This window comes from Myotis davidii, unplaced genomic scaffold (genome assembly GCF_000327345.1).
Source record: "Myotis davidii unplaced genomic scaffold, ASM32734v1 scaffold462, whole genome shotgun sequence".
Lineage (NCBI taxonomy): Eukaryota > Metazoa > Chordata > Mammalia > Chiroptera > Vespertilionidae > Myotis > Myotis davidii.
This window is the reverse complement of record NW_006293237.1, coordinates 14,148-36,512: the sequence shown is the minus strand read 5'-3', so window position 1 is coordinate 36,512 and position 22,365 is coordinate 14,148. Positions and strand designations below refer to the sequence as shown.

The window sequence follows — 22,365 nt, the reverse complement described above, 5'->3', positions numbered from 1 at the left end:
GAAGCCGGGCCCTTCCCTCTCTCTTTTCTGAGGGGGATGGGGAGGGCCTAGGCCTGCCTCCTATGGACCAGGGGGCGGGCCCAGCCTGACCCACCAGGGCTGATGAGCTTGGCCTTGTGTGTCCCCTCCTGGGTCACAGTGGGCCTCAGGCCTCATTAGGGCTCTTCTGCTGGACCCAGGACTCTGGGGATGGGGGCCTCGTGGGAAGCCCTGGCTGGTCCTGTGCATTTGGTCTTCTCTGACTCTTTCAGTCACTGCTAGCCTGAAGGCCCCTCTCCACTTTCCCACCATTTGGGGACAGTGCAAGCCAGTGGTGCAGGACTCTGACCAATCTCAGTCTGGGGACAGAGAGGCCACTCTGCTCTGAGCGGCTCAGCTGGTCCTCAGGGTGCTGCCTACTGGACTCAGAGGCCACCCGCCATTGATTACCCTTTGGTGGCATCCATTCCCTTCTCCCCACCCCCAAGTTGACTCACTAGACAAGTATTTTCTCTTGGTTGGGGGTTGGGTAGGTTGGAGACAGCAGGGATTTCAAAGATGAGCTCTTAGAAAGCTTGGCCTTTCTCTGGGCCCCACTCCCAGCCCCTCACCCCTTGAAGCCAAGACCCACAAGGGCCTTGGGTGGGTCCCACAGCCCAGAGGGGTTCCCATGGTGACAGGGTGCAGGGTGCCCGCCCTAACCACTTCCCCTGTGGTTAGCTTGGTGGCCGCCCGCCCACAGCCCAGCAGCCCGTTAGGTGGCAAGGAGGGCAGGCAGCAGCCGGTTGGGCTCTGCTGAGGCAGCGGGATCAGGGACCCCACCCATGGCCTCTGCTACCCCAGTTCTCAAGCTGGGTCCTGGGCGTCCAACCCAGCCTCAGTGGCTCTGCCCTCCTCCTCGGGCTGGGTGAGGGGGCCCCCAGAATGTGCCCTGCTCATCCTCCTGCTGGGCCCCAGTGAGTCATGGCCCATTGCCATTGGGCTCCTGACCCCTCCCCTGTGCCACGACCTTGCCTGACACTCAGCTTGGTCCTGCGGGGGGTGGGGGACACTAAGGAAGTGCAGGGTGGGGCTTGCACCCTCCACCCCAAGAGGGGGGCCTTGCCAAACTCAGGCCTTGCCCAACACCTCTACTTCCCTTGCCTCCTGCCACCCACCTTGGGGAAGCAGTTGTATTTCCCAACTGCCCCACCCACCAGCCTTCCTCTTCCCCTTCCTCAGCCCCGGTCAGGGGCCCTGGCATCCAGGCCCACTAGGGCTGCGCTGTTCCTACTGCTTGTTGCCTGGAAACCCGTGGAGATGAGTGATGGGCCCCTCCTTGCGTTGCTACAGAGCACTCATCCTGCTCACTCCAGGGCCCCGCCCCTGGCCCTGTCTGCAGCCTGCTGCTGTCGTCAGTCCTTCCTCTTGTCCCCCAGGGCTTCCCGCAACACCCCCTAACTACACTCATTTCCCCCCAAAAGTTTCCTTCCCTCTGAAACCACCTACACCCCCTCCGGGGGCTTCTCCCTCCATGGGGTTCCCTGTGCTGCCATGCTCTCCACTGCCTGGGAGCCACCTGACACCCTGTGTGTGTACCCTCACCACACGCAAGCCCGTGTGTGCACGCGTGCACAGGGGCACTTGGGTGGGCCCCCTGCTGTCCAACACTGTCACTCTTTTCCCTCACAGACAGCAAGGCCATCGTGGATGGGAACCTGAAGCTGATCTTGGGCCTCATCTGGACCCTGATCCTGCACTACTCCATCTCCATGCCCATGTGGGATGAGGAGGAGGATGAAGAAGCTAAGAAGCAAACGCCCAAGCAGAGGCTCCTGGGCTGGATCCAGAACAAGCTGCCGCAGCTGCCCATCACCAACTTCAGTCGGGACTGGCAGAGTGGCAGAGCCCTAGGCGCCCTTGTTGATAGCTGCGCCCCGGGTAAGGAGCGTGGGAGTGGGAGGCGCGGGGCTGGGGCTGGGGCTGTGAGTAAGACAGTGGATATGTCCTGCAGGGGAGTCCGGCGGACCCCAGACTCAGTCATCTTTGTTCCGCAGGCCTGTGTCCTGACTGGGATTCCTGGGACGCCAGCAAGCCTGTGAACAATGCGCGGGAAGCCATGCAGCAGGCCGATGACTGGCTGGGCATCCCTCAGGTACAACTCTGCCTGGACGTCCAGGGCTGTCCAGGGACCAAGTCCCAGGGGGAGTGGGGTCCTATCCCTGGAACCCGAGGCCTGAAGGCCAAATGGCTCTTGTCTTTTGACTGTGACAGGTGATCACCCCCGAGGAGATCGTGGACCCCAATGTGGATGAACACTCCGTCATGACCTACCTGTCCCAGTTCCCCAAGGCCAAGCTGAAGCCAGGGGCTCCCCTGAGACCCAAACTGAACCCAAAGAAAGCCCGAGCCTACGGGCCAGGTGAGGGAGACGGGGCCTGGGGATCTTCAGGGACATGGCAGCTAGGTTCTCAAACGCCCCCTGAGAGTCAGACAGGCATGAGTCGGAGCTGGTCCAAACTGGCCACTTGTGACTAGCCGTCAACCCAAGTGGGCCCTGTTCAAGGAGGGAGCACCCAGCCGCTTTCCTGTAAGTGGAGACCAAACCCGGCCAGGGCATCACGCAGGAGCAAGGGCCCAGGCAAATCCAAGTGAGAGTTCCAGAAAACAGGCCCAGGCCTGTCTCACAGTGAAGGTACAGCTGGGGCCCAAGGCCAGGCTCCATGCACCGGCATTCACGCTGAACTGACTCAGCCAGTTCTGAGTGTTGCACTGGGACGGCGGGGAGGGGGCTGAGCTGCAGAAGGAGATGCTACTGAAGGATGATGGGGGAGGGGGAAGGCCATGCACGGCCCTAGCAGCCAGCCATGCCTTTCTCCTCCCTTGGCAGGCATCGAGCCCACAGGCAACATGGTGAAGAAGCGGGCAGAGTTTACTGTGGAGACCAGAAGTGCCGGCCAGGGAGAGGTGCTGGTGTACGTGGAGGACCCAGCTGGACACCAAGAGGAGGTAGGGCCACCTTCAGGCTGGGCGGGGCACTGCAGTGCCTCCACTTAAACGGGCTGCTCTTGCCCTGACCCGTTTTGCCCAGTGGATAGAGCGTCGGCCTGAGGACTGAAGGGTCCCGGGTTCAATTCCGGTCAAGGGCATGTACCTGGGTTGCGGGCACATCCCCAGTGGAGGATGTGCAGGAGCCAGCTGATCGATGTTTCTCTTTCATCGATGTTTCTATCCCTCTTCCTTCCTCTCTGTAAAAAATCAATAAATAGCAGGGCTGCTCTTGCTTGGCCAGCCAGCGTGGCTCACTGGTTGAGCATTGACCTATGAACCAGGAGATCATGGTTCGATTCCCGGTCAGGGCACATGCTCGGATTGCGGGCTTGGTCCCCAGGGTGGGGCGTGCAGGAAGCAGCCAACCAATGATTCTCTCTCATCCCTGATGTTTCTATTTTTCTCTCCCTGTCCTTTCCTCTCTCTGGAATCAGTAAAAGTATATTTAAAAAAATAAAGGGGCTGGTCTTAGCAAAGGCTCATGGGCTCCTTGTTACCACAGGCCAAAGTGACTGCCAATAACGACAAGAACCGTACCTTCTCTGTCTGGTATGTCCCCGAGGTGACGGGGACTCACAAGGTGAGCCCTCAGCCTGTGGGGAGGCTGGTGGCAGGGACAGTGGCTGTGGGACCCCGACCCTCTCACAGCCTGCCCCTCCCGGAAACAGGTCACCGTGCTCTTTGCTGGCCAGCATATCGCCAAGAGCCCCTTTGAGGTGTATGTGGACAAGTCCCAGGGCGATGCCAGCAAGGTGACTGCTCAGGGCCCCGGCCTGGAGCCCAGCGGCAACATCGCCAACAAGACCACCTACTTTGAGATCTTCACAGCAGGTGAGAGGAGGCTGCTGAGCAGGCGGTTCTGGGGTGGCGGAGTGTTGCTGGGGTCTGGGCGCAGCCTGGACGGTCTGGGAGCTAAGCTGGTACTTTGTGGCAGGAGCTGGCTCAGGGGATGTAGAGGTCACGATCCAGGACCCTACCGGACAGAAGGGCACTGTGGAGCCGCAGCTGGAGGCCAGGGGCGACAGCACCTATCGCTGCAGCTACCAGCCCACCATGGAGGGTGTCCACACTGTGCACGTCACCTTCGCTGGCGTGCCTATCCCTCGAAGCCCCTACACTGTTACTATTGGCCAAGGTAGGCTGGTCCCGGCCACCTACGTCCCCCATTGCTGGGGCCTCCCATGGGACGGTCGGTTGGAGGGTCCCACTCCAGCCCTCCCCACCCTGGCACCCGGGGTCTCTGCTTCCACTGTCGGGGTGAGCTCTCTTTCCTCCCCCACTGGGGCCCTTCTTCCTGTTCCTCTCGCCCTTTCCATCTCTCTTTCTCTTCACGCTTTCACCTTCGGAAGAACTTGCTCGAGCTGTCTAGAATCCTGCTGCTCTCTGCTCTGCCCACAGGGTCAACGGTACTTGGATCTGTCTTGCTTTGGGAGGGGCGGGCTGGGTGGGGCCAGGGAGCTGGTGTGGAGCAGGTGGGAGGAGGCCATCACATCCTGGTCTGGCCCACAGGTCCTGGGGTCGGGGTCCCTTTCATTTCGTCCTGGCATGTCCCTCCCTATCTCCTGGGGCCAATTGTGAGGGTCCCCACCCTCATCCTGATGGCCCAGCCCTGTGGGAGGAAGCAAGGGAGGGGTCACCCGGTGCCAGCCCCAGTGGCTTCACGAGCCCTCTGCCCACAGCTTGTAACCCGAGTGCCTGCCGTGCTGTTGGCCGGGGCCTCCAGCCCAAAGGCGTGCGGGTGAAGGAGACTGCCGACTTCAAGGTGTACACGAAGGGCGCAGGCAGTGGGGAGCTCAAGGTCATCGTGAAAGGTCCAAGTAAGTCAGCCTGCAGCTGAGGTGGGCAGTGGCCGCCCCAGGGGTGCTGCTGGGCAGGCCTGAGGCCCTCCTTTGTTTCTGGCAGAGGGTGAGGAGCGTGTAAAACAGAAGGACCTGGGGGATGGTGTTTACGGCTTCGAGTATTACCCCACGGTGCCTGGCACATACACCGTCACCATCACGTGGGGCGGCCAGAACATCGGGCGCAGGTGAGGCCCCAACCCAGTGCTCAGGACCAATGTAGTGTAACCCCCCACCCTGCTCAGGGCGGTGCCCCTCAGCACACACCCCTGTGTGGCTCTTTCTCTACAGTCCCTTCGAGGTGAAGGTGGGCACGGAGTGTGGCAATCAGAAGGTGCGGGCCTGGGGGCCCGGCCTGGAGGGTGGTGTCGTTGGCAAGTCAGCGGACTTCGTGGTGGAGGCCATCGGGGATGACGTAGGCACCCTCGGTGAGTTGGAGGCTACAGTGTGGGCAACCGGGGGCTCCCTGCCAGGCTCCAGGGCACTGATAGAGTTGGTGGCTGTTGACAGGCTTCTCCGTGGAGGGCCCATCGCAGGCCAAGATTGAATGTGATGACAAGGGCGATGGCTCCTGTGATGTGCGCTACTGGCCCCAGGAAGCTGGCGAGTATGCTGTGCACGTGCTGTGCAACAGTGAGGACATCCGCCTCAGCCCCTTCATGGCTGACATCCGGGAGGCGCCGCAGGACTTCCACCCAGACAGGGTAATGCGCATGTGCCACTGGCCCGGGTCTTGGCCCCCTTTTGCCTCCACTTGGGGGCTGGGCTGAGTGGTTGGTGTTCCAGGCCCTGGGCTGCTGTCATCAGCGGTGTTTTCCCTGCCACCCTATTTCCTTGGTGGCCTGCATTTGGTCCCCTGAGATCTGGGTGGCTTCCCATCAGGTGAAGGCGCGTGGCCCTGGATTGGAGAAGACGGGCGTGGCCGTAAACAAGCCAGCGGAGTTCACAGTGGATGCTAAGCTCGGCGGGAAGGCCCCTCTCCGGGTTCAAGTGCAGGTGGGGTGCCCACCCATGGCACAGAGGTGGGGGTGGGCAACTGCCCAGATCTGAGTACTGACCATTTGGCCACCTATTTTCCAGGACAACGAGGGCTGCCCTGTGGAGGCATCAGTCAAGGACAATGGCAATGGCACGTACAGCTGTTCCTACGTGCCCAGGAAGCCCGTGAAGCACACAGCCATGGTGTCCTGGGGAGGTGTCAGCATCCCTAACAGCCCCTTCCGGGTGAGCTGGCCCTCCCACGGGCCTTCGATAGCCCTTCATCACATCTTCCTAGGGCACCTATCCCGTGTTTATCTATAGCTCTTAGATCAAACGTGAATCCCAGACAGCTCATCCATTCCAACTGTATAGCTTGGTAGTCTTGAGTCCATTCAGAGTTGTGCGATGGATAACACAATTGAAGACTAGGTAGGGTTTTGTGTGGGTTTTTTTTTAACTGATTTCAGAGAAGGGAGAGGGAGAGATTGAAACATCAATGATGACAGAATCATTGATTGGCTGCTTCCTGTACACCCCCTACTGGGGATTGAGCCCACATCCCAGGCATGTGCCCTGACCAGGGATCCAACTGTGACCAATGCGCAACCTCTGAGCCACACCGGCCAGGCAAGACTAGATAGTTTTCATCATCCCAAACAAACGCTCCTCTACCCCCCAAAAATCCCCCTCCCCCAACCCTGAGCAACCACTATTCTGCTTTCTGCCTGTTCTAGACATTTGCTAGCAATGGAACCATGCAATGTCTAGCCTTTTGTGTCTGAATGCTTTCACTCAACATAATGTTTTCATTGTGGTTCTACCATTGCAGCATGAATTGGTACTTCCTGCCCTTTCATGGCTGAATGATAGTCCATTGTATGGATTAGACCACATTATATTTATCCAGTTATTTGTTGATGGGCCTTTGTTATGTTCTCCCTTTTGGCTGTTGTGAGTAGTGCCACTATGAACATTTGGGTGCAAGTATGCAGACGAGTGATCTCTTTTCTCTGGGTAGATAGAGGCATAAGAGCGGGATTACAGAGTCATATGGTCATTTTATGGTTAATCACTTAAGGCACCACAAGACCACTTCCTAAGGTGGTTGCACCATTTTGCGTAACAGCCAGCAGTGGATGAAGGCTGGTAATACCCTTGCCCTTACCTTGTCCTGTGCAGGTGAACGTGGGAGCTGGCAGCCACCCAAACAAGGTCAAGGTGTACGGCCCAGGAGTGGCCAAGACAGGGCTCAAGGCTCATGAGCCCACCTACTTCACCGTGGACTGCACGGAGGCCGGCCAGGGTAAGGCTCTGCCTCAGGTGGGTGGACATGTGGGTGAGGCATCTGCATGAGGTCCCAGCCTCCACTCCCTCCCCTGCTGCAGGCGATGTCAGCATTGGCATTAAGTGTGCCCCTGGTGTGGTGGGCCCGGCTGAGGCCGACATCGATTTTGACATCATTCGCAATGACAATGACACCTTCACGGTCAAGTACACACCACGTGGGGCTGGCAGCTACACCATCATGGTCCTCTTTGCTGACCAGGTAGGTGTTGCTGCTTCCCGCCCCCAACACTGCTGGGCATTGGAGCGCTGTTCTCCTCTTAGTCTGCTCTTCCCACCATTGCAGGCTACGCCTACCAGCCCCATCCGGGTCAAGGTGGAACCCTCCCATGATGCCAGCAAGGTGAAGGCAGAGGGCCCTGGCCTCAGCCGTACAGGTGAGGGTGACCACCCTCTGGAGAGATCGGGGACCTCAAGGGGGATTGAGTCAACGTGCCCCTAATGGCCGCCGTGTCTCCTCAGGTGTTGAGCTTGGCAAACCCACCCACTTCACGGTCAATGCCAAAGCCGCTGGCAAGGGCAAACTGGATGTCCAGTTCTCGGGAACGGCCAAGGGGGATGCAGTGCGTGATGTGGACATCATCGACCACCATGATAATACCTACACGGTCAAGTACACTCCTGTACAGCAGGTAGCGCCCTTAACCTCTGCAGCCTGCACCTCTTCTACACCCATCATGCCTGTGGTCCTCCTTGAACGGTGGGCTGGGTGGGCTGCTCCAGGAGGCTTCCCACTCACTGCCATTTCCCACCTGGGAGACAGTGGGCATGAAGGCCAGGGGCGGGAGAGGAGAGCCAGTTGGCTGGCTAGTTGGCTGACCTATGAACCAGGAAGTCATGGTTTGATTCCTGGTCAGGGCACATGCCCAGGTTGTGGGCTCAATCCCCAATGTGGGGCGTGCAGGAGGCAGCTGATCAATGATTCTCTCATCATTGATGTTTCTATTTCTCCCTCTCCCTTCCTCTCTGAAATCAATAAACATAAGAGGACAGCCAGTGTCTCTGACCAGCCCCCAATTCCTAACTGGGAAAGCTGCAGGCCAGGAAACCAGGGTCATGACCTATGACTCTACCCTTCTGTACCCCTCCCAGGGCCCAGTGGGCGTCAATGTCACTTACGGAGGGGATCCTATTCCTAAGAGCCCCTTCTCCGTGGGGGTGTCTCCAAGCTTGGACCTCAGCAAGATCAAGGTGTCCGGCCTGGGAGAGAGTAAGTAGTTGGAGCCCTTGTCGTGGTTACCGAGATGGCCCAGGAGCTGCCCGGGCTGTGTCACAGTCCTTTCCCTTCTTCTGTCATCTTAATAGAGGTGGATGTTGGCAAAGACCAGGAGTTCACAGTCAAGTCAAAGGGTGCTGGTGGCCAAGGCAAAGTGGCATCTAAGATCGTGGGCCCGTCCGGCGCATCAGTGCCCTGCAAGGTGGAGCCCGGCCTAGGGGCTGACAACAGTGTCGTGCGCTTTGTGCCCCGTGAGGAGGGGTCCTACGAGGTTGAGGTGACTTACGACGGTGTGCCTGTGCCTGGAAGCCCCTTTCCTATGGAAGCCGTGCCTCCCACAAAGCCTAGTAAGGTAACTGAGGTATGGGGGCCACCCTGTCTTTTCCAGACATGCCCTTACCCTTTATCAGGCTGAGGCCTGCTTATGCCCCTGTCTCATAGGGGAGGGAAGCCAGAACAAGAGGAAGTAGATTGTCCTCGCTGGTTTGACTCAATGGATAGAGCGTTGGCCTGTGGACTAAAGGGTCCCAGGTTCAATTCCCAGTCAGGACATGTGCCTGGGTTGTGGGCTCGATCCCTAGTGTGGGGCGTGCAGGAAGCAGCCAATCAATGATTCTCTCTCATCATTGATGTTTCTCCCTCTCCCTTCCTCTCTGAAATAAAAATATATATATATTTTTTAGAAATTAAATTAAAAAAATAGATTGAAGTGGGGGCCAGGGGTCAAGGGTCAGGGAGGTGGTGTGGTTTCAGCTCTTGACCTGCCCATCTCTCCTCAGGTGAAGGCGTTTGGGCCAGGGCTGCAGGGCGGCAGCGCAGGCTCCCCTGCCCGCTTCACCATCGACACCAAGGGCGCCGGCACTGGCGGCTTGGGCCTGACCGTGGGGGGGCCCTGCGAGGCGCAGCTCGAGTGCCTGGACAATGGAGATGGCACCTGCTCCGTGTCCTACGTGCCCACCGAGCCCGGAGACTACAACATCAACATCCTCTTCGCCGATACTCACATCCCCGGCTCCCCATTCAAGGCCCATGTGGTGCCCTGTTTTGACGCATCCAAGGTCAAGTGCTCCGGCCCTGGGCTGGAGCGTGCCACGGCTGGGGAGGCAGGCCAGTTCCATGTGGACTGCTCAAGCGCGGGCAGTGCAGAGCTGACCATTGAGATCTGCTCCGAGGCCGGATTGCCTGCCGAGGTGCACATACAAGACCACGGTGACGGCACACACACCATCACCTACATCCCTCTTTGCCCTGGCTCCTACACCGTCACCATCAAATACGGTGGCCAGCCTGTGCCCAACTTCCCCAGTAAGCTGCAGGTGGAGCCCGCGGTAGACACTTCCGGTGTCCAGTGCTACGGGCCTGGCATTGACGGCCAAGGTGAGAGGCCACACTGCGAGACAAGGGGGCTGGGGGCATCTAGGGTCCCCAGAGCCCCCAGAGCCCATGCCTACTCCTCATTGCCCCCCTACAGGCGTCTTCCGAGAGGCCACCACTGAGTTCAGTGTGGATGCCCGGGCTCTGACGAAAACTGGAGGGCCGCATGTCAAGGCCCGCGTGGCTAACCCCTCAGGCAACCTGACCGAGACCTACGTGCAGGACTGTGGTGACGGCACGTACAAAGTGGAGTACACACCTTATGAGGAGGGTATGTGCCAGGGCTCCCCAGGGCTGTGGGGCATGCGTGGGGTGGCCCGGGCTCCTCCTCATCCAGCCTGCCGACCTCCAGGACTTCACTCTGTGGACGTGACCTACGATGGCAGCCCTGTGCCCAGCAGCCCCTTCCAGGTGCCCGTGACCGAGGGCTGCGACCCTTCCCGAGTGCGCGTCCACGGACCAGGCATCCAAAGTGGCACCACCAACAAGCCCAACAAGTTCACCGTGGAGACGAGGTGAGGAAGTGCCCAGGAGGCAGGGGCGTGATGGGCCTTGAAACTCCAGGACTAACTGGCTGTCTGTCTGGACTAGGGGAGCTGGCACAGGGGGCCTGGGCCTGGCTGTAGAGGGCCCCTCTGAGGCCAAGATGTCCTGCATGGATAACAAAGATGGCAGCTGCTCGGTTGAGTACATCCCCTATGAGGCTGGCACCTACAGCCTTAATGTCACCTACGGCGGCCACCAAGTACCAGGTGAGGAGGCAGGTCGGCTAGGACTGAGCTGGAGCCACCCGCTTGCCCTCCACCCTGTCTCACACATAATCCATCCCTCTGCCCCCAACCCAGGCAGTCCTTTCAAGGTCCCTGTGCATGATGTGACAGACGCAACCAAGGTCAAGTGCTCTGGACCTGGCCTGAGCCCAGGGATGGTCCGTGCCAATCTGCCTCAGTCCTTCCAGGTGGACACGAGCAAGGCCGGTGTGGCCCCACTACAGGTCAAAGTGCAGGGACCCAAAGGTGAGTGTCCACACGCTTAAGAGCAGGAGGTTGGGTCCAGCCAGTGTGGCTCAGTGGTTGAATGCTGACCCATGAACCAGGAGGTCACAGTTCGATTCCTTGTCAGGGGCACATGCTCGTGTGCGGGCTGAATCCCCAGTGTGAGGCATGCAGGAGGCAGCTGATCAATGATTCTCTCTCATCATTGATGTTTCTGTCTCTCTCTCCATCTCCCTTCCTCTCTGAAATCTATAAAAAATATATTTTTTAAAAAAGCAAGAGGTTGGGAGGCATGATCCTCTTTGAGGGGTGGGGGGAAGAGAGCAGAGGCCTTGCCCAAGAGGCTGGAGCAGGTGCACCAGCCGTTGATAGAGGAGCCTTGGGTGATGGGAGCAGATGGAGGTAGAATAGACGCTGAACAGATGTGGCAGCAGGGACAAAGGGCCAGGGTCCAAGCTGGCACCCAGAGTAGTTTCTGGTGTCACAGGGCGCAGGGCCATTCCTGGGATGGGCAGATGAGGGCAAAATGAGGTGTAGGCCTGGAGTGGGGGCTGGGTGCATAGCTGAGCCCCTGACATCCCGGGTGGCGGGGCTGAGGGCTCAGGAGACTGGCTGAGGCTCTGTCTTTGGGACTGGGGCCAGGCCTGGTAGAGCCAGTGGATGTGGTAGACAACGCTGACGGCACCCAGACCGTTAACTACGTGCCCAGCCGGGAGGGGCCCTACAGCATCTCCGTGATGTACGGGGAAGAGGAAGTGCCCCGCAGGTAAGCGGCAGCTCACTGCCAGGCTGGGGGTGGCAGGCTGGGCATCAAGAGCCTTCCTAACCACTCACCCCTGGCCCAACAAACAGCCCCTTCAAGGTCAAGGTGCTGCCTACGCACGACGCCAGCAAGGTGAAAGCCAGCGGCCCTGGGCTCAACACCACCGGTGTGCCCGCCAGCCTGCCTGTGGAGTTCACCATTGATGCGAAGGACGCAGGGGAAGGCCTGCTGGCTGTCCAGATCACGGTGAGCTGGCGGCCTGGGCAGCTCCTGGCCCTGCTGGGTGCCACTCTGGGCACAGGGAAGGCCAGGGAAGGTGGGGAGCCCAGGCTGGAGCCGTGTGCAGAATAGAGCATGCAGCTGGGGTACTTGAGGTCTCCCCAGGGAGTGATGCCAGCCAGGGCAGGTCTCCTGTGTGTAGGAAGATGGTACAAGCACAGGCTTCCCCACCCATACACTAGCTCATGCCTCACTTTGAGCATGTTACCAAAGCCCTTAGTTCCTCAACCCACTTGTGACACTAGTGCTGGGCAGGCCCTGGGGTGGAGGATGGGAGCCGAGGGGTGCTCATGGGGATAAAGCAGAATGGGTGCCAAGGACCCTGGCCCTGCCTGTTGTCATGGGGGGCAGGAGCTTTGGGCATTTGGGAACCTCTCTTCTGGCCCTTGCCAGTGGGGAAGTAAAGGACAATGCTGGATGCAGGCAGCTATTTTGGGCCATGATGGCTGAGTGACTTGGCCGCTGTTCCTGCAGCAGCAGACTTGACGCTGGCTCCTTTAAGAGAACCTGAGCCCGGCTGGTATGGCTCAGTGGTTGAGCATCAACCTATGAACCAGGAGGCCATGGTTCTATTCTTGGTTGGCGCACATGCCCAGGTTGCAAGCTTGATCCCCAGTGTGGGGCGTGCAGGAGGCAACCGATCCATGATTCTCTCTCATCATTGATGTTTCTCTCTCTCTCTCCCTCTCCCTTCCTCTCTCTGAAATCAATAAAAATATATATTTTAGAAAAAGAGAGAACCAGAGGTGATCCTGAGCTGGGTAGGCTTATGCCAACCACCTCCGTCCCCTGTGCTTTGCCACACAGGACCCTGAAGGCAAGCCCAAGAAGACGCATATCCAAGACAACCACGATGGCACGTACACGGTGGCCTATGTGCCAGATGTAACGGGCCGCTACACTATCCTTATCAAGTATGGCGGTGATGAGATCCCCTTCTCCCCGTACCGTGTTCGCGCCGTCCCCACCGGGGATGCCAGCAAGTGCACGGTCACAGGTGAGCCCGCCCGCCATCGGCCACGGCGCTCAGCACGGGGCTTGGGTGTGCCTGTGTGCAAGGGCTCGCTGCTTGGGGCAGCGTGTGGGAGTGGGGGCCGCCCCCTGAGTGACTCACCTGACCTTTCTCCTTGCTCTCTGCCCTCTCACCTCAGTGTCAATCGGAGGTCACGGGCTAGGTAAGCTGCTTGCCGGGGCCACTCCCAATGCCCCTCCTGCCCAGAGGGCAGCTTCCTTTCCTCTTCCGTGCTGATTCCCAGGACAGTTCCAGCTGCAGCTCTTGGCAGGGACAGAGGGGGGGGCCGGAGGGTTAGGGCCCAGGGAGGCCTCTGGAGCTGAGCATGAGCACTCTGGCCCGTCCCCTCTCTGGGCCTCTGTTTCCCCATCTGAGAAGTTGGGTTGCAGCTGAGAGCTTTGGGGTGAGGTGCATCCTGAGAGGCACCCCAATGGGGCTCTGGGGTCTGGGGATCTTGGCACCCCAGGAAAGCCCAGGAGGCGGGCAGCAGGCCCTTCCTTCTTGCTCCCTCCTTCCATGTCAAGGGCTCCTGCATGGGCTAAGGGGACAAGGGGTCTCCCCCGACAGGCGAGAGTCCCCAGCCCTGGCCAGATCCACAGACCCTCATCCCCACCTCCCAGGGGCCTCGCGTCCCGGGCCGGGGGAGGCGCAGCCTGCATGAGCGGGTGGGGCTCGCTGGTAGTGCAGTAGCACCAGCGTTGACTGCTTGGGCGGCCAGCATGGCGGGGCCTGGCCCAGCCTCAGAGCCCCAAAGTGCACTCGGTGGCCTATCCGCCCTCCCCGCCTCCTTTCCTACCCTTGTCCCCCCAGCAGTGACGTTATTCAGAGGGTCCCCAAGCAGGTGTGGCAGGGGAGAGCCAGCCCTAGGCAAGGACATCAATAAGAGGCGATTGCTACTTACGAGGCTCTGAGGGCTGCAGGCCTGGAGCTTGGGCGAGGCAGCCAGCACGAGTTAGGGTGGCTTGGGCTTTGCAGCAGGGTTCATCTGCCAAATACAGCAGGCCCTGGGATCTGAGATGATAGGCATGTATGCCTAGGGCAGGGGGACGAGGCCTTGGGGACCAGAGGCAGGGTCAAGCCATGGTTGAGGGAGTGGCCTCAGTTTACCTGGCCACTGTGTGCAGAACAGAGATAGTGAGCCCAATTGGGGAGCTGAAGTTACTTTTATTTTTATTTATTTTTATTATAGATTTCAGAGAGGAAGGGAGATGGAGAGATAGAAACATCTATGATGAGAGAGAATCATTGATCGGTTGCCTCCTCCATGGCCCCTACTGGGGATTGAGCCCGCAACCTGGGCATGTGCCCTGACCGGAAATCGAACCGTGACCTCCTGGTTCATAGGTTTATGCTCAACCACTGAGCCACACCGGCCGGGCTGAAGTTACTTTTAGATCAGCCAGAAGGGTGGCTTGGGCTAGGCTTATGGCCATGGGGCGTGAGGGGGGTGCCAAGTTGGGAGGTGTACTTTGAAGATGGAGCAGCCAAGACTGGCTGATGGGCTGGGTGGGAAAAGTGGGGATTCGAGGGTAACTGAGGTTGGGGCCCAAACCATGAACTAGATGGTGGGTTCAGTTCTCAGTTGGGGAGAATGGGTGTTGGATGGGTATGAGGTGAGGCCTTCCAGGGCAGAGTGGGCAGCAAGTGGCCAGGCCTGGACCTCGGGAGAGCTGCGGAAGGCCAGCAGAGAGCCTAGGGCAGCCTGAGCCCTCGACCACAGGGGAGCTCAGTGGCAGGCTGGCTGGGGAACCCCTTGAACGCAGCCCTGGAGCAGGTTCCATGCTCCTGGGGGCTTCCCTGGCCAGGGCCAGCCTGCCTGTTACTTTGAGGCCTCACAGCCCCACCACCCCCTGAGCCTCCACGGCTAAGCGCAGGTCGTAACGTCACTGTCCCTCCCCTTTCCTCAGGCACTCTGGGGCCCTGGAGGCTGCTCAGCTGCTCTGCCCTTGCAACCTAGAGGCGGTGGCTGTGGCTTGGGCCTCCTGTCCCCCTCCCTCCGGGTGCTGCCGCTGCCTGTGCGCTGTGCTGCTAGGGCGCTAACCCCGCTGCTCCCTGCTTCCCTGCTCCCAGCTCCCTGCCTGCTCTGGGCTGTGCCCAGCTACCCCTCACCTCGAGCCTTCGGTTGAGCGAGCATTCTCAGTTGTCAGGAAATTCTCATTTCCCCTTCAGGCCTGGGTGGGGGCGGGAGGCTAATGTCACATCCCCCCACACTGCAGCAGGACCCCGCCTCACCGCGTGCACACACAGCACTGGGGGCCGGGGCCAGACCACGGGGCAAAGGCAGCTGTGCGCCCAACCGGAGCACTGGCATTGCTCAGCGCGGTCCACGGCACCAGCTGAGGCTGAGTTGGCAGGGGAGGTGGCAGCAAACGCTTGTGCCCCAACGGCAGCAGCGGCCTCACGGGCCTCCAGGCCCGCCCTTCCTCCCCAACACCTGGGTGCCACCCGTCGGGCCTTTCCCACATGGGGGCTTCCCCCAAGACAGGGCTCCCTGGCCTGAGGTGGCTCGAGGGAACCTTTCCTGCCTTCTGAGAAACTACTCACCGTCCAAGCTCGGGGGTCAGGGGCGGGAGGCCTGGCTGTGCTTGGTGGTGGCAATAAAGGCCTGGGCGGGCGGCAGGCAGTGGATAGGAGCAGCCTGAACGCCACGCTCATGCACTGGCCCCCCTCTGGGGACCCGCCTTGCCCCACTAGGTGCTGGCATCGGCCCCACCATCCAGATTGGGGAGGAAACGGTGATCACTGTGGACACCAAGGCTGCAGGCAAAGGCAAGGTTACCTGCACTGTGTGCACACCCGACGGCTCCGAGGTGGACGTGGATGTGGTAGAGAATGAGGATGGCACCTTTGACATCTTCTACACAGCCCCGCAGCCGGGCAAATACGTCATCTGTGTGCGCTTTGGCGGCGAGCACGTGCCCAACAGCCCCTTCCAAGTGACGGTCAGAAAGGGCCAGGGGTGAAGGGTCTGGGTGGGACCCATCCTGAAACACCCCCCAACCCCCACCAAAGGATTTCTCTGTGATTTCAGAGTCTCCAGCTCTTGTGTTTGCTCTGCAGGCTTTGGCTGGGGACCAGCCCACCGCGCAGCCTCCATTGAGGCCTCAGCAGCTGACCCCACCATACACCTACGCTCCGGGCGCCCAGCAGACCTGGGTATGGCCTGGCCCGCCTCCTCCGGCTCGCCTAGCTCTAGGGGACATTGAGGGGCTGGCCAGCTGGGTGTCCCATGAGGCCCATTCTGGCACATGTGAGGAGGGATCCCAAATCTTCCTGCTTGGGACTCCCTCGACTCCTACAGCCCCTCACTTGAGCCCTCTGTCTCCACTGCAGGCCCCGGAGAGACCCATGGTGGGCGTCAATGGGCTGGATGTGACCAGCCTGAGGCCCTTCGACCTTGTCATCCCCTTCACCATCAAGAAGGGCGAGATCACAGGTGAGTGGGAGCAGGAAGGAGCTTGGGAACTGCAGAGGCCAGGGTGTGCCAAGGGGCTGCCCTGACCCTGTCACATTGCCCTGCAGGGGAGGTACGGATGCCCTCTGGCAAAGTGGCACAGCCATCGATCACCGACAACAAGGACGGCACGGTGACCGTGCGCTACGCCCCCAGCGAAGCTGGTCTACATGAGATGGACATCCGCTATGACAACATGCACATCCCAGGTGCGCCCTTCACAGCATGCCACCGCCGCCTCACAGAGGCCTGGGGCAGCGGGAGGACTTGGGGGTCAATGCAAGGTCCCCATTACACATGGCCCCTCTTCCTGCCTCAGGAAGCCCCCTGCAGTTCTACGTGGATTACGTAAACTGTGGCCACGTCACCGCCTACGGGCCAGGCCTCACCCACGGAGTAGTGAACAAGCCTGCTGTCTTCACAGTCAACACCAAGGATGCAGGAGAGGGTGAGTGGCAGCCGTTTTGACCTTCCTGTGCCATGGTTGTCCTCAGCCTGTGGAGAGCTGGGTGCAGGAGAGACACTCCTGAGTGGGGTCCCCTGCCCTGTCCCCCAGCCTCTGCTTGCCTGTTGGGGCTCTCCCTCATCTTGTCCCGGGTATAGTTCCTGCCCTCACCCACGATTCTCTACAGGGGGCTTGTCCCTGGCCATCGAGGGGCCATCCAAAGCAGAAATCAGCTGTACCGACAATCAGGATGGGACGTGTAGTGTGTCCTACCTGCCTGTGCTGCCTGGCGACTACAGCATCCTCGTCAAGTACAACGAGCAGCACATCCCAGGCAGCCCCTTCACCGCCAGGGTCACAGGTGGGTGCCAGTGGGGAGAGTGACAGGAAGAGGCAGGTGGCCTGACCGGCATGGCTCAGTGGTTAAGCCTCGACCTATGAACCAGAAGGTCATGGTTCGATTCCTGATCAGGGCACATGCCTGGGTTGTGGGCTCAATCTGCAGTGTGGGACATGCAAGAAGCAACTGATCGGTGATTCTCTCTCATCATTGACGTTTCTCTCTCTCTCCCTCTCCCCGTCTTTCTGAAGTCAATAAAAGTATATTTTAGACCTTAGCCGGTTTGGCCCAGTAGATAGAGCATTGGCCTGCAGACTGAAAGATCCCGGGTTCGATTCTGGTCAAGGTCACATGCCCGGATTGCTGGCTTGATCCCCAGTGGGGGTAGTGCAGGAGGCAGCTGATCAATGATTCTTTCTCATCATTGATGTTTCTATCTCTCTCCCCGTCCCTTCCTCTCTGAAATCAATAAGAAATATTTTTTTAAATAGTTTTGTTTTTTTAAAGAAAGGCAGGTGGCAGGGTGGGTGCTGTCTCTGCATCTGGACACTCAGTGACTGTCTTCTGCCAGGTGATGACTCCATGCGCATGTCCCACCTGAAGGTGGGCTCCGCTGCCGACATCCCCATCAACATCTCCGAGACGGACCTCAGCCTGTTGACGGCCACAGTGGTGCCTCCGTCGGGCCGCGAGGAGCCCTGTCTGCTGAAGCGGCTGCGCAATGGCCATGTGGGTAAGAGGCTGAGGGGCAGGGCCTTCTGGAAAGGAGGGAGGTTGGGGCGGGGGCATGCCTTTCCCTGGCTGACAGCCCGCTCTGTGCCCAGGGATCTCCTTCGTGCCCAAGGAGACGGGGGAGCACCTAGTGCATGTGAAAAAGGGTGGCCAGCACGTGGCCAGCAGCCCCATCCCAGTGATGATCAGCCAGTCGGAGATTGGGGATGCCAGCCGTGTGCGCGTCTCGGGCCAGGGCCTCCATGAAGGCCACACCTTTGAGCCCGCGGAGTTTATCATTGACACCCGTGATGCTGGTAAGCGATGGTGGCCTGCCTGCCAGGGTGAGCCCACTGTGCTTGGCTCTCTGGCTCAGGGGTGTCCCTTCTGCAGGCTACGGCGGGCTCAGCCTGTCCATCGAGGGCCCCAGCAAAGTGGACATCAACACAGAGGACCTGGAGGATGGCACATGCAGGGTCACCTACTGCCCCACAGAGCCCGGAAACTACATCATCAACATTAAGTTTGCTGACCAGCACGTGCCTGGTGAGTGCCGTGCACACACACTTCTCCCTAACCCTCCTGATCGCACCCCAGGGCCAGGATGTAACCTGTATGGGGTGTGGGCTGTGCTTCCCTCCTGCAGGCAGCCCCTTCTCTGTGAAGGTGACAGGCGAAGGCCGAGTGAAAGAGAGCATCACACGCAGGCGACGGGCCCCTTCAGTGGCCAATGTTGGCAGTCATTGTGACCTCAGCCTAAAGATCCCCGGTAGGAGCTATAAGGAGCGGGGGGCTGGGGGGGACTGGGGAAGCCTGGTAACTCCGAGCAGAAGGCTGGGGCCTGGAGCTCCTGCTCACCAGGCTGTCCCCCACCTGCAGAAATTAGCATCCAGGACATGACAGCCCAGGTGACCAGCCCGTCAGGCAAGACCCATGAAGCTGAGATTGTGGAAGGGGAAAACCACACGTACTGCATCCGCTTTGTGCCTGCCGAGATGGGCATGCACACGGTCAGCGTCAAGTACAAGGGCCAGCACGTGCCTGGGAGCCCCTTCCAGTTCACCGTGGGGCCCCTAGGGGAAGGGGGAGCCCACAAGGTCCGCGCCGGAGGCCCTGGCCTCGAGAGGGCTGAGGCTGGAGTGCCAGGTAGGCCTGCTTCCTGCCAGCTTCTCGCTCTCCTGGGTAGGGCGGGGGGTGGAGGGGCTGAGGTCAGGGGTTGCAGCCTCAGGAGAGGTGCACATGCGCTCCACTCACCAGACACACTGCTTTGCCACAGCTGAATTCAGCATCTGGACCAGGGAAGCTGGCGCTGGGGGCCTGGCCATTGCTGTCGAGGGCCCCAGCAAGGCCGAGATCTCCTTTGAGGACCGCAAGGATGGCTCCTGCGGCGTGGCCTATGTGGTCCAGGAGCCAGGTACTGAGGGCCGGGCCGGGGTGAGGGTTGGCGATGCCTCAGTGTGGGTGTTGGTGGATCTATGCAGACAGTCCTGCTCGGCTCCCCTCTCCACCTTGACCCAGGGCCACTGGGCTGTTCGTGGGAGGCGGGAGGCGAGAACGCGGCCAAGACACATTATCTGCGTCTCTCCCTGCACAGGTGACTACGAGGTCTCCGTGAAGTTCAATGAGGAGCACATCCCCGACAGCCCCTTCGTGGTGCCTGTGGCTTCTCCGTCTGGCGATGCCCGCCGCCTTACTGTTTCTAGTCTTCAGGTGAGGCACTGAGAGAAACCGCCCGCCTGGGGCTCCTGGGCCCGGCCAGACCAGAGCCAGTGCACGGAGCAGGCCTCGGCCCTGTGTCGAGTGACCCACCCAGCCCCGCTCGGGGCGCTGGGCCTCTGCTCTGGCCGGGTGCAGCCCACGCTTTGGGTTGGCAGGACACATCCCTGCCCACCACGTGGAGTTTTTCTCGTGTCTCAGGTCTAAAGGCTTTGAACAGAAGCCCGTGCCCTTTGAGCACCAGGGCTGAGGTTTAAAGAGGGACAGCCTGTAGGGGCTGAGTGCTGCCCAGCGGGTGGGGCCGCCCTCCCTTTACGCTGCCCCGGGGAGTGTGATTGTGGAGCGCATGCGCCTGGGGGTGGGGGCTGGGGCGTGTGCCTGTAGCTTGCTGCCCCTGGAGAATCAATGGCTCTCCCTCTTTAAACCAAGTTGGACGCCAGATGGGTAAGTGCAACCCTGTGGGCCTCCTGCTTCTGGAGCCCTGCCCTCCCTCGTCCTGACCACCCGATCTAACCACCTCTGCTGTGCTTCCAGGAGTCAGGGTTAAAGGTCAACCAGCCAGCCTCTTTTGCAGTCAGCCTGAACGGGGCCAAGGGGGCGATCGATGCCAAGGTGCACAGCCCCTCGGGAGCCCTGGAGGAGTGCTATGTCACAGAGATCGACCAAGGTGAGGCCCTGTCCCTACCCAGCCACCCCGCCACCTGCCCAGGCCCCGCTGGGAGGAGTGGGCCTGCCCAGCCGGCTGAGAGTAAGAAAGGAGGTACAGATTCTGTGAGCAGCCAAGACGGGCCCACACATGGGCCCCCTCAGCCAGGCGACCCTGCCACTACTCGTGATCCACGCCCCTGGGCATCTGGCTCAGCAGCCACGACTGCTAGAAAGAAGACGGCCTTCTGCAGGGCCCGGTGCAGTCTCCTGAAGGAGAGGCCGCAAGTGCAGCCAAGAGGCTCATGGCCCTTTAACCAGGGCATGGCACCTATAGACAGGCCTGGGCAACCCAGGGATGGGCGAGGGTGAGAGGGTGTGCATTGCTGCCGGGTAGAGTTTCGCTAGTATCACAGCCTAGTCCGGCCCCTTCCCAGCTGTGTGGCCTCGAGCAAGTTCCTTGCTGCCTCTGAGCTCCAGTTAACATGCAGGGAGCTTGGCATTCATGGTAACCTTTCTTTTTGTTGTTGTTAATCCTCACCTGAGGATATTTTTCCATTGATTTTTCAAGAGAGTGGAAGGGAGAGGGAGAGGCGCATCGATTGGTTGCCTCCCAAATGTGCCCTGACTGGGCCAGGGTTGAGCCTGCAACCGAGGTACATGCCCTTGACTGGAATCGAAGCCAGGACCCTTCAGTCCACGGGCTGACGCTCTATCCACTGAGCCAAACCGGCTAGGGCCATGGTAACTTTTCTAAAGAGGCAGTGAAGTGCGTGTTTTGCTTGTAAAAGATTTCACTCCCAGGGAGCCCCGATAGGCTGCTTGGGCATCTACAGCTTCACCCCTCAGGTTTTAGGAAGTCTGTGCTATGGGTGCCCAGCATGGTCCATGGAAGAGGCGTGAGCTGCATGGACCTGCTGGGCTCAGGCTGGCGGGCAAGGGTCGCGCCTCACAGATGTCACTTGCTCTGTCTGTGGGAAGGGACCCGGGTCCACAGCATGCCCCTCTGCTCCTCAGATAAGTACGCTGTGCGTTTTATCCCACGGGAGAATGGTGTCTACCTGATTGATGTCAAGTTCAATGGCACCCACATCCCTGGAAGCCCCTTCAAGATCCGAGTTGGGGAGCCTGGGCATGGAGGGGACCCGGGGCTGGTGTCTGCCTACGGAGCCGGCCTGGAAGGTGGCGTCACAGGTAGGTCAGCTGCTAGGGCCTCCATCTAAGATCTCAGTGACAACAGGAGGCACACAAGAATGACAAAGCTATGCTGCTGGGTGGGCAGTGGGGGGCTGGGTGGGATGAGCCAGACCAGCTCTGCCTGACTTCCTGTGTCCCCAGGGAGCCCAGCTGAATTTATCGTGAACACAAGCAATGCGGGAGCCGGTGCCCTCTCGGTCACCATCGACGGGCCCTCCAAGGTGAAGATGGATTGCCAGGAGTGCCCCGAGGGCTACCGCGTCACCTACACCCCCATGGTACCTGGCAGCTACCTCATCTCCATCAAATATGGTGGCCCCTACCACATCGGGGGCAGCCCCTTCAAGGCCAAAGTCACAGGTGAGCCTCTGCAGCAGACTGCTGGCGCCCACCTCAGTGCCTAGCCCTCGGCTACCTCTCAGCCCCACCTGCTCTGCCCCACAGGCCCCCGTCTCGTCAGCAACCACAGCCTCCATGAGACATCATCAGTATTTGTAGACTCCCTGACCAAGACAGCCAGTGTCCCCCAACACGGCACCCCAGGCCCAGGTCCCACTGATGCCAGCAAGGTGCTGGCCAAGGGCCTGGGACTGAGCAAGGCCTACGTGGGCCAGAAGAGCAGCTTCACCGTGGACTGCAGCAAAGCAGGTGGGTGCCCGGAACACAGGAAGTGGGTTGAAGGGGTGGGGATGCCTTTGAGGGTATGGCCGTCTCTTCTAGAGCCACTTCCTATTTTGGCCTCCCTGCTCTCTGCCTTAAGTACCTTGAAGGAGCTGGAGTTTCCTATGCTGGCCTGGCTGGGGGGCAGGGGTGCTGGCAGGTCTTTAGAAAGGGGTGTCAGCCTAGCCAGTGTGGCTTAGTGGGTATGTCTACCCATGAACCAGGAGGTCAGGGTTCGATTCCCAGTCAGGGCACATGCCCAGGTTGTGGGCTCAATCCCTAGTGTGGGGAGTGCAGGAGGCAGCCAATCAATGATTCTCTCTCATCATTGATGTTTCTATCTTTCTCTCTTCCTCTCCCTTCCTCTCTGAAATCAATTTTTTAAT

At 59.9% G+C, this 22,365-nt stretch overlaps 1 protein-coding gene across 1 annotated transcript in view; it reads left to right on the top strand.

Annotated features, from left to right (window-relative positions):
* Positions 1–22,365, top strand: part of FLNA (filamin A) — a gene marked incomplete at its 5' end in the record, with an annotated part of 24,462 nt that overhangs the window by 1,627 nt on the left and 470 nt on the right. The window contains 45 exons of the mRNA XM_006766947.1: positions 1,651–1,899; positions 2,016–2,113; positions 2,233–2,380; positions 2,849–2,967; positions 3,512–3,589; positions 3,678–3,840; positions 3,944–4,144; positions 4,689–4,826; positions 4,912–5,035; positions 5,139–5,275; positions 5,358–5,551; positions 5,730–5,843; positions 5,928–6,071; positions 7,008–7,131; positions 7,214–7,374; positions 7,459–7,549; positions 7,635–7,804; positions 8,265–8,382; positions 8,478–8,740; positions 9,168–9,765; positions 9,860–10,033; positions 10,115–10,277; positions 10,354–10,514; positions 10,608–10,778; positions 11,400–11,523; positions 11,610–11,766; positions 12,607–12,796; positions 12,951–12,974; positions 15,506–15,753; positions 15,872–15,967; positions 16,145–16,247; positions 16,334–16,474; positions 16,585–16,713; positions 16,898–17,071; positions 17,622–17,783; positions 17,875–18,078; positions 18,155–18,307; positions 18,408–18,530; positions 18,641–18,907; positions 19,038–19,175; positions 19,356–19,471; positions 20,012–20,144; positions 21,140–21,316; positions 21,461–21,679; positions 21,764–21,967. Of these exons, the coding sequence (XP_006767010.1) occupies positions 1,651–1,899; positions 2,016–2,113; positions 2,233–2,380; positions 2,849–2,967; positions 3,512–3,589; positions 3,678–3,840; positions 3,944–4,144; positions 4,689–4,826; positions 4,912–5,035; positions 5,139–5,275; positions 5,358–5,551; positions 5,730–5,843; positions 5,928–6,071; positions 7,008–7,131; positions 7,214–7,374; positions 7,459–7,549; positions 7,635–7,804; positions 8,265–8,382; positions 8,478–8,740; positions 9,168–9,765; positions 9,860–10,033; positions 10,115–10,277; positions 10,354–10,514; positions 10,608–10,778; positions 11,400–11,523; positions 11,610–11,766; positions 12,607–12,796; positions 12,951–12,974; positions 15,506–15,753; positions 15,872–15,967; positions 16,145–16,247; positions 16,334–16,474; positions 16,585–16,713; positions 16,898–17,071; positions 17,622–17,783; positions 17,875–18,078; positions 18,155–18,307; positions 18,408–18,530; positions 18,641–18,907; positions 19,038–19,175; positions 19,356–19,471; positions 20,012–20,144; positions 21,140–21,316; positions 21,461–21,679; positions 21,764–21,967 (7,383 nt within the window). The remainder of the gene's footprint in view (positions 1–1,650; positions 1,900–2,015; positions 2,114–2,232; positions 2,381–2,848; positions 2,968–3,511; positions 3,590–3,677; positions 3,841–3,943; positions 4,145–4,688; positions 4,827–4,911; positions 5,036–5,138; positions 5,276–5,357; positions 5,552–5,729; positions 5,844–5,927; positions 6,072–7,007; positions 7,132–7,213; positions 7,375–7,458; positions 7,550–7,634; positions 7,805–8,264; positions 8,383–8,477; positions 8,741–9,167; positions 9,766–9,859; positions 10,034–10,114; positions 10,278–10,353; positions 10,515–10,607; positions 10,779–11,399; positions 11,524–11,609; positions 11,767–12,606; positions 12,797–12,950; positions 12,975–15,505; positions 15,754–15,871; positions 15,968–16,144; positions 16,248–16,333; positions 16,475–16,584; positions 16,714–16,897; positions 17,072–17,621; positions 17,784–17,874; positions 18,079–18,154; positions 18,308–18,407; positions 18,531–18,640; positions 18,908–19,037; positions 19,176–19,355; positions 19,472–20,011; positions 20,145–21,139; positions 21,317–21,460; positions 21,680–21,763; positions 21,968–22,365) is intronic.